General features: G+C 34.6%; 2 protein-coding genes across 5 annotated transcripts; both read left to right on the top strand.

Annotated features, from left to right (window-relative positions):
* Positions 1 to 418: 418 nt before the first annotated feature.
* LOC100242253 (uncharacterized) lies at positions 419 to 5,122 on the top strand. Of its 4 annotated transcripts, none has more exons than XM_010649468.3 (6): positions 419 to 927; positions 2,373 to 2,449; positions 2,571 to 2,693; positions 2,855 to 3,697; positions 3,829 to 4,048; positions 4,148 to 5,122. In XM_010649468.3, exons 1-6 carry the CDS (start codon positions 636 to 638, stop codon positions 4,687 to 4,689), a joined length of 2,097 nt encoding a protein of 698 aa, XP_010647770.1. In that variant the 5' UTR covers positions 419 to 635; the 3' UTR covers positions 4,690 to 5,122. The 4 variants fall into 4 exon arrangements, with proteins under 4 accessions (XP_010647770.1, XP_002279093.2, XP_059594003.1 ...); XM_059738020.1 differs by lacking the exon at positions 419 to 927 and adding an exon at positions 1,962 to 2,031; XM_002279057.5 differs by having other exon boundaries at positions 3,829 to 5,122.
* A 926-nt stretch (positions 5,123 to 6,048) lies between these two features.
* On the top strand, positions 6,049 to 7,476 carry LOC100266408 (uncharacterized). The gene is made up of 3 exons (XM_002282224.4): positions 6,049 to 6,393; positions 6,491 to 6,572; positions 7,163 to 7,476. The coding sequence occupies exons 1-3, from the start codon at positions 6,277 to 6,279 to the stop codon at positions 7,303 to 7,305; spliced, it is 342 nt and encodes a 113-aa protein (XP_002282260.1). The 5' UTR covers positions 6,049 to 6,276; the 3' UTR covers positions 7,306 to 7,476.
* Positions 7,477 to 10,304: the final 2,828 nt, after the last annotated feature.

The following is a 10,304-nucleotide window of genomic DNA, read 5'->3' as shown; positions in this document are numbered from 1 at the left end:
ATCACGGAATGAAAATCCTTTCATATGACTTAAATTACAGGATTTTGGAATTAATCTGTACTCATTGTGATTAATTCCAAAATTTTCAAAAAGCAAAACGGGAAAACAAACAGAGCGGGGAGAGGAGTAGCATAAATGCGGTCGTAGTCAAAAGAAGAAAAGGAGAAGATTGGGAAAAAATTTTAACGATGACAGCTGGCGAGGAGAGGAAGCGAGTGTTCTGCATTTTGAACACCGGAAATTACGGGGTCCACTTGTCGCGCAACTTGTTGATCGTCGTTTACAAAAACGTTATACGACATGTGATGGATAAGCGATCAGTAATTCACGCAAATTGCAGGGGTATTTCCGGTAAAACAAAACCGCCTTAGTAATTCCCGCAATTTCCTACGACTTTCCTTCGTGTTATCTCCACCAACGTAATCACGGCCGTTGATCTGTATCTCGCCATCTCGAAACCCTAGCTTTCCTGAATTTCAAAAAGCCATTCAAAACTCCCTTTCCCTCATTCTCATTGTGGAGAGAGAAAGAGAGAGGAGACAGGGAGGTAAGGCGTCTGGAGAGAAAGAGGAGGGAGATTCTAGGGCTTGTGATTTCTCTGCGATTGAGGTTGAATTAGCGGTTCCTCAGAGGAGATGGAGAGGCCGGCGGCGACATCGCCGTCGTCGACGAATTCTTCTGCGTTCGTGAGGTGGGAGGAGGTATTCGTGTCCAGCGACAGAGGAAGAAGAGAAGTTCATTATTATTTGAAGAGAAAGGACGGCTCTTCGGATCTGGCTGTGATAGGCAAAGAAAAGAGTTTGAGGCACATGTCCTATCATTACGCGATTCGAAATCGATCTCTTATTTCGATTGCGCCATCTTCCTCTTTGGTGAAGCTGCGGTCTCGAAGAGAGGTGATTGATTGGTTGAACTCCCTAGTTCAAGGTGTGTGCACCGTTTTGCTTGAAGAAATTTTGCTCTTTAAATTTTTTTTTTTTTTTAAAAAAAAAAATTCTGACGCGAAGGGGAATTTTTGTTATTTGTTCTACAACATTTTGGGATTGTATTTTGAGGAAGGCGTTTCTCTGAATAAGAGTTTTTGGTAGATCTGAGTGGTCTTAATGAAGTTTATCTACAGAGGCTGGTGTTATCTCCTAAATTTTAATGAGTTGTTGCAAATTTTTTTCATTTCCCTTTGGAACTTCCGTTGGTATTTACAAGATCTACGCTTCTCAATTAAACAAACCGGAGGTTTGATAAATCCTGCGTTTCTTTCATGCTCTTCAATCGAGCTATTCAGCGATCCTAATCCTTGTTTACGGAGTAAATCTCGTTTATGATAATTAGGGTTTACAGATCCGGACAGGCTATTGGGCATTGTTAATACCATCTTTGAAGGGCAGGGCAGTGGTTCTTTATGGTTCGCCGTGTAGACGTACAGTTTTCGTGGTTCATCCTTTTGTAGATTTTACTCCTAGGAAGATGGATTTGTTTTCCCATTGGGCCAGAAGCAATACTTTCTGTCTGTTTTTTCTTCTCCTTTGCGGCTCCCCTGGCCCTCCTGTTTGATATTGAGGAAAACAGATTAACATGTTTCATTTTATAAATTTTCAATCTTCTGTTCTTTTTCTGGTTTCAAAGGATACAACTCTCAATTTTTTATATTTGCGGCATTTATTCGTTATGTTTTTCTTATGATACAAAATTCTATGCTTTTGTTTGAATTTTGATTTAATTGCTTGAAATCCCTAAAAATAAGATTGCTTCAGATTTTTTGGTCATCTAATGATAAAAACGAGTTTCCTCTGGTCTCTGTCTTTTGGGCCAGCCCCTTTTTCCCTAATAAGCTGGAAGGAAGGATTTGAGTCTCTTTCCTTCACTTTTGCAATTCTTAGCCTTCCAACCTTCTTCCAACATTATGAGTTATTCTTCATTGTATATCTGGTGTTCATGTTATTGAGAACTGACAATGGTCTGGGCTGCAGGAATATTAATTCAATTTTAAAGAGCTGGTTGAGAGCATCGGAATCCATATGCCCTCAATTCTAGGTTAAGATCTATATGTCCTATATTCCATGGCCAATTTTCGTTTTCATTCCTTGAATATATCTTCTTTTGATTCTTTTTTCTTAAAAGTGTTTTCCAACCTGCATCTTAAACTCCCTGTTTGTCTTTGTGCATTCCTCATCTATGTATGTATGTATTTATTTATTTATTTTTAAAAATTCTTTGGTGTTGTTGGATTTCTTTTGGTGAAGTATTTACATATTTCTCTCCTGGTTTTATGTATATGTAGATCTACTATTTTTTTTTTTTTATTATATTCTGATGCTGCACTGTTTATTTTGTTTCTATTCTGTGATAACTCAATCCATTTGTTAAAATTTCAGATTTATCTCTTCCCAAGACACCCCAACCAACTGGTCCATCACAAAATAATAAAGATGCATATATTGACAGCCTTAAGGTGTGAATAATAGAACTTACTGCTTCTTACCTTTACTGTCTTATTCAAGTTTTGGCAAAAACTGTTTATTGATATAATTGAGATTTATATCTTTATTCATGTTTTTATCTATTCCTTTCAGGACATTCAGTTACAAAGGTTGGGTCATTTTACCAAAGAATTTTTGTGGTTGGGATCTCCATGGACGTGCAGGAAAAGACGGAACCATTATCAGTCCTTTCGCCGTAATGGAATTAAAATCTCAGTGAGTTCCTTTTCTGATTATTTTTCTGATATAATCTCTTTAGTGCTTCTAATCTAATACAACTTTAGTAGCATATGTATGTTCTGTTTTTGCCCCTTATGTTCCTATCGTGACTGAACTCTTTTCTTGATGTGTGCCACCATTTGTTTATATCCTTTCAGGTTCATGACTTTGTGTATGTACTGGCTGAAGAGGATAAGCGTCTTGTTGCTTACTTGGAAGATATGTATGAGGACTCTAGAGGCAACAGGATGGTTGTGGTACGATGGTTTCATAAAATTGATGAGGTTGGTATTGTTTTGCCTCTCAATTTTAATGACAGAGAGATTTTCTTTTCTCTTTGTCATCAAGATCTCAGCATTGAATGCATAGATGGATTGGCAACTGTCCTTGGTCCCCAGCATTTTGAGAAATTTCTGAATGAGGCTACACATACTCAGTTGGAACCATTTGTTTGCCACAAACAGTTTGATAATGATGAGGTCAAGCCCTTTGACATAACACAGGTGAAAGGTTACTGGAAACAGGAGATACTCAGATATATGTACACTTCTACTCTAATGCCTGATGTAAGATCTCAGTCATCAGATGATGTTGGCGTTGAAGGAAACCTCAATGACGCTTCAGGGAGCAGACCCAACAAGAGGCATTGCCGGTCAGAAGATGCTGATGCATGCTTGCAATTGACTAACAAAGAAGAGTCAGTTGATACATCTCGTGCAAATTTTCAAAATATCAGTAACAGTTTGATTGATTACAGAAATGAACCTGAAACATGCGCTCTAAAAGATGGCTCCGCTGTCCCTTTTATACATAGAAAAGAGGCTATTATACAAAAGCTTCCGCAGTTTTTGGCAATAGGCTCACAAGTTGAAGTGCTCTCTCAGGACAGTGGCATTAGAGGCTGTTGGCTTAGAGCTTTGATCATCAAGAAGCACAGATGTAAAGTGAAGGTTCGGTATCAAGATATTATGGATGCGGCTGATGAAACTAGCAATCTAGAGGTAATCATCAAGTGTTATTATAATCTTCTATTTATAAAATAAATGAAACTGTCTCTTTTCTAATATTGTTGTTATATCAGCATAGTCCACTTCCTTTCTATATCTTATTAAATATTTTATTCTGTTTTTAGGAATGGATTTTAGCATCTAGGGTCGCAGTTCCTGATGAATCGGGTCTTCGGATTTGTGGGAGGACAACTATTCGCCCACCACCCCCTGGTTCTAACAAAGGCAGAGTGTCATGGGCTTTTGATGTTGGCTCTGTTGTGGATGCATGGTGGCATGATGGTTGGTGGGAAGGAATTGTAGTTCAGAAAGAATCTGAAGACAGGATCCATGTTTATTTCCCAGGTTTGAAAAGATATCCCTTTCAAATATTAAATGCCATGTTAATGCAGAATGGAAATCAACGAGTTGTGCATATCTTGAAACTTCTATATTTTTTTGCAGGAGAAAAGCAAGAATTAGTCTTTGGTCGCAGTGACTTGAGACATTCTGAGGAATGGTATGAAAACAGTTGGAAGCATATGAAGGAGAGGCCAGATCTTGTGACCTCAATATTATCTGGGAGAGAATCAAAGCATGTTGTTAGTAAGTCTTCCGATGGCAAACTAGCACAAACTGCAATATGTGATATTGGATGGTCAAAGAAGGATGAAGGTGGATGTGTAAACTCTCAGTTGGACTCAGGAAATGATAAATTAAAAGGCTTGGGATTCGTTCCAGATCTTTTGAAGGATGATACGCTATCCCAGTTGAAGTGGAAGACATCAAGGAAGAGAAGACGGGTGAGTGGAGGCTCTGTTCAGAAGCTACACGTCAATGTTAATACCAGTAAAAGCGCCTCAGAAATTATGGGATCTCATGCTTGTGATAGATTTTTTATTCCCAAATCCTTGAAAGTTGATTGTGAGAACTGCAAGTATGTGGGGGATTCCCTGTTTAGTTCTTCCGTTGTGCCGCCTCTAACAAACTTGGTTATGTCTAGGTGACAAGTTGCAGATATGGAGTAATTGCCCTCAATTAGTTATGGAAAATTAATGTTCATTCTTATATAGTGGCATTTTCCCTTTTTTTAAGTGCATCAACTTGATGCGGCTTTGTTCATGGTTCAGCACCTGACTAATCTTGTCCACGAGGGGAACGATCATTTGAGGAGTAATGGCATCAGCATCCCAGTGCTTTTCCCCCTTGTATCAATATATAACACTAGCCTGAGCGTCCGATGGTGCCATTTCAATCATTGGCGGCAGTTTTGAGTGCAGTAGAATAACCTTCTAGAGCTCTAATTTTCTTTTCCCTGTTATAGGAGTCACAGGCCAGTTTCTCTCACATTGAGTGCTTGCAGGAATATTGCTGCTCTATGTAATCTGTATATCTTTCTCTTATGTTAATAAGGAATTTGACTTGGGCCAAATTTTTTTATGTTGTGGATTAATTTTTAATTGTTTGTCTTCGCACTTCATGTTTAGGATATTCGTTTGTCTCTTCTACGGGGGGAGGATTGGACCAGCCAGAAAGAGTTGGTGGGGATGCACGCTACAATTTTAATTAATTAATTTATTTTTAATTTTCATTTCAAATATGTATAATAAGCAATACTAAGGAATACAAGTTCGGTTTCCTTGTCATTATACATCTCCAATGTTTACAATATGTAACACTTAGACCATAAAGACAAATATTATAATCACTCGATTCCTACGATAAGCATGACCCAGAAAACTTTATTGATTCGTGGGTAAATCTTATGCTATGCTATACAGGTGGTTTGCCGTGTTGATCTCAATCTCCAATTGCAATTTGACTCGGTGGTTTCTCTGGATAAGACGTATAGACTAACAGTGTGGATCTATATTATAATATTATACACCAAGTCTATACAAATGGCAACTGTAAAGCAGTGAAGCATTAGATAATTAATTAATTGAAAGTCGTTGAGGTAAGAGATAGGCCTAGGCTTCTTAGCCGTCACATAGGACTTAGAGCTTGGGTACACCTAACCAGAGCCGGAGTGTTGAATTTTCAATTTTCTATCCCCATCTTCCACCAAGTAGAAGTGAACCTACTTGAGAGCTTTCATACTAGCTAGCAGCCACTTGCAAAGACCACAAAATTTGAGAAGTGCTTTTTTACATGAGCTAAGCTTGGGTTGGCTGTTTGGGCAGCTGCTGCCCAAGCTCTCAGGGTAAAATGATTGATTATTGGAACTAGTAAGCAGTAAGAAGAGTTTGGTCTTCTACGGAACCCATAAGCAATAATTTTGTATAATGAAAAAATGGAACAGAAATTATGTGGGGCTGCCCGGGTGAATAAAGCATCTCTGTCAACTCAGCCCGCGGCCTTTTTCACTATGCTATGCTGTTTTATTGTTTTAACATGTTCCATGTATCTTGCATCTTGTTGTTTTCCAACAACTCCAGACATCTCTAAAAGAGATGGGATTGCTCTGTCAGTTCAGTAGGAGCTGCTCTTAGATCCTTTTCTTCCTCCATCCTTCTCTCTCAAACACGGATCCACCTTGTATCCTTTATAAAGCCCCCCTGTTGCTTATGTCTGAATGATCACAAAGCAAAGCCATGGCGGTTGTGAATGGGGTCAAGAAGGAGCTTCCTATAATTGGGTTCAAAAGGTCAAGGAGCTCACAGATTCATCGAACTACCCTTGCCTCTGTTGAATCCTTAACTATGCCTCTTGTTAGTATACTCTTTCTCTCTCTCTCATGTCTGATGTTGGTGTTGTTCTGGTTTATGCTTCTTTATCATGACATTTTATATGAATGATTTGGTACAGATCCAGGAAGTTGTCATCTCTGCAGATTTTCAGTGTGTTGAATGCCAAAAGAGAATAGCTGCTATAATTTCAAGAATGAATGGTGAGTTTTGCTTGTGTCCTTTTAAGGAAGTGTTCTGCCTCAATTCTCCTGGGTATCTCTGGAAGCACTTGAGCTTTCAGAGGAGGTAGAGCAGTAGTGGAAGTACTAGTGAGAAAAGTGGTCACACAAATTGGATAAGTTCTGTAAGGAATCATTCTCTCCCAACCAAAAAGTAGTCCATTTGCTTTCTTCCTGATAGTGGGTCATTGTGATTTACTAGTTAGCCCGCCCAGCACTCAGGTACTCACTTCAATTGAGAATTGCTTCAAGTTGGAGCATAATTTTTATTTTCCCCTAAAAAAGCTCCATAATAGTCTCCTTGGAAGTAGTTCTTCAATGAAGTTTATTCTACCCAGACCTTACACCAACATTTTTGTAGTTCTCATATCATGATTCATGAAGGGTCCACACATGCCTTGTCATAAGATCCCATCTACCATGATGGCCCGCATTCATTTGGATCCACATATAAGTTGATCCCCATTACTTGGACACAAAATCACGGCTTTCCAGTCAAGCTTTCCATTTACCTTTTTCATCTTTGATGAGCAAGAAGTGGTGAATATGTCTATTAATTTCTCATTTTACAGCGGAGATGGAGTCGGTGGAAGTGAACGTGTTGGAGAAGAAGGTAACACTCACTTGTAGACCCACAAGTCAAGTTGCTGCCATATACAGGAACCCATTTCGCAAAGTTGCTCTGATCAAGCAGATATTTTGCAATTCATGGTGATGATTTCCAGTCAGAAACAACAGGATCCAACAAGCTATATATGACCGATGTGCTTGTTTTGAATACTCGTGTAAATATACATCACTATGTATATGATAAAAGAAAATATTCGATCAACTACTTTTTCATCACAAAAATCAACTATATTGAATGCTATATATTAAGTAGAAAGCATGAGATCACAACTTGTTAGGTTTTTTTTGTCCTCCTCTTTGGGGAAAAACAACCTTTTGGAACAAGAAAGGAAGCTTCATTCCAAATCTAAGCAAAAATGAAGGCAAAAATGCTTTCCCTTAGTTGGTAAAGCAAGGAAGGTTTGTAACAGAGCTATTGTTACGATTCTCGTGAAATTTCTTTTTCATTGTTTTTTGAATCAGATTCCAAAATTAAGGTGGTGGTTGTTTTTTTACTTTAATTCCAAATGAAACTTTAATGCTTAATAGTGTTAAGTATTAAATCATTTTTTTTTGTAATATTTGATTTTTATTAAGTATTAAAAAGTTAAGAAGAATTCACATGTTTTTTTTATTGGACAAAAAGTTTATAATAAATAATAAAAAAAGTAGAAAAACAAATAACTTAAAATTTAAAATTACTTTCAACAAAAAGATAAAAAAATAAACACCCTCTAATTTTTATCAAATAATTTTGAATATGTCCTCACTCCTTTGTCATTAGTATGTGGAACTTCTTCTAAGTTTTTGAATTAATCAAATATTTTATGGCGAATCAGTTCAATTTCCAACTTGACACCATTAACAAGCTTCTTTATTGGCCTTGTGGTACCATATAACTCAATACATTTTTTCTTTAATTTCTAAATTTGTGAGATGATTTTGGTCCAAAGGACGAGTGATAATCAATGTTAGTAAGTCATATTTGTGTCGTGTCAAAATATAAGTGTTGTATTATATAGGTTAAGCCAAACTCAGTATGAATAATAATCACGTCAAAAATATAAACCGAAATGTTACCTAATTATTAATCATACAACACCTCGTGTAATCCATTTAACTCATTGAATAATTAGATTGGGTTAGGTATTAAATCAAATTCTCGATAATCAATAGCAAAAAGGATACCGTAAATCTTATTTATGCGAAACTTCTCTATGGGATTTTCTCTGGAAGTTTCATTTATGATTGAAGGTGAAAACATTTTTTTTATTGTTCCACAATGTGGTCCGTTCAAGAAAGGATCATAAATTTTAGGCAAGTATTCTTTTTTAGTTGCATCATTACACAATCTAGTTCTTTTTTCCAGTACATCTAGAGTAAGCGATCCATTGTCTAGAGCCTCGATTCTCGTTATAAATGTATGTAATTAATATGTTAATAAAATATATTTATGATTCAATGGATCCATTTATTTAAAAATAAATTTAAAATAATTCAAACGTATGTTAAATAGTTTAAAATTATAATTAGGTTAATGAACAAGATTCTTATATAGGTCAATTTGACTCAAATTTTTGTGACTCAATTTTTTTGTTATATAAGTTGAGCAAAAAACTATTTATTTATTAAATAAATTACGTAAATTGATACGAAATTTGACTAAAGTCCAATTACATTGAACATAAATCTATAAAACCGCATGTTGAGTTTGAATAGTATTAGCAAATTATATCAAATTTTGTGGCCATCAATCTAAGTCATGAACCCATGGCTGCTGGGGCATGGGTTTTTTTGTCCCGGAAGATGCAAGGTATTGCTTTTGATGAACACTTGATGATGTGCACAATTGTGAAAGCCCAACAAATGGGTGGTTGATGAGAGGGTTCCTTGAAGGACCTGTCCTCTCCCTAAAGCGTGAGGAATGATATTTTAACAGTTTGATGCCTACTAAGATGGAAGTGGAGTTAGAAGGAATCACATGATCTCAACACATCTTAACAGTGGATTCAACATCAACATTCAATCATATCTAAACCATTAATTTAAAGCGGTTAGAGTTAAAAGGCTGATCATTAGGATCCACATAACTGCAACCTCAATTCAAATGATTAGGATGCTTTATAGAAATGTGTTAGAATTACAAATTGAGTAAGAGGGGATTTTTTATTTTTATTTTTACTTTTATTAAAAGTAATTTGTTTTTAGATTTTAAGTTGTTTGTTATTTTATTTTATTTATGATTTATTATAATTTTTTTTGAATGAAAAAAAAATTGACATTTTTTAAATGAAAAAGAAAACATATTGATTTTTCTTTACTTTTTAATATTTAATAAAAATATGATATTTAAAAAATAAACAATTTAATACTTAATATTATTAAATATTAAAGTTTTATTTAAAATTAAATAAAAAAACAAATACCACCTAAGTATTTTGTTTTATTTATAAGAGAAAATAATGAATTTAGATAAAACAATCTACTATATCATAAATTTAATTTTTATCAAATTTTTATTTTTTATAAAAAATTATAAAAGATTGATTGAAAATTGAATTTGTGATTAAAAAGAAAAACTAAAAAATATTTATAAAATATATCATATATATATATATATATATATATATATATAAATATTATTGAATAACGTAATAAAAATCTTATATTTTTTAATAGCAGATATTGAAATATAATATAATTTTTATTTTAAACAAACGTGTGACATTGAAAAATAATATCTATTCTATATTTATTTTGTAAAATTAATATATATCATCTTATGATTTCATATCGATTGGAAATGATATTTACAAATATCATTTCCCATTTAAAATGATATCTTAATATTTGTATTTCTTATTCAATAAGATATAATATACAAATTTTATTCTATCTTATCATATCTAACTAATCAAACATGGTCATAATTATAATGAAATATTAACTAAAATATCAACATTTACTTATTTTTAAATGTGTATCTTATAAGATAACATCGGGTGATTGGTAAAAGAATAAATAAGTTATGAATATAAGTATTAAGGAGAAATTCTAAATAATTATTAATATTATTGGATGACTATTAATAATATAAATAAATTG

Source organism: Vitis vinifera, chromosome 1 (assembly GCF_030704535.1).
Source record: "Vitis vinifera cultivar Pinot Noir 40024 chromosome 1, ASM3070453v1".
Classification (NCBI taxonomy): Eukaryota; Viridiplantae; Streptophyta; class Magnoliopsida; order Vitales; family Vitaceae; genus Vitis; species Vitis vinifera.
Note: the sequence above shows the minus strand (reverse complement) of the source record. Positions and strands in the feature narration are given on the sequence as shown.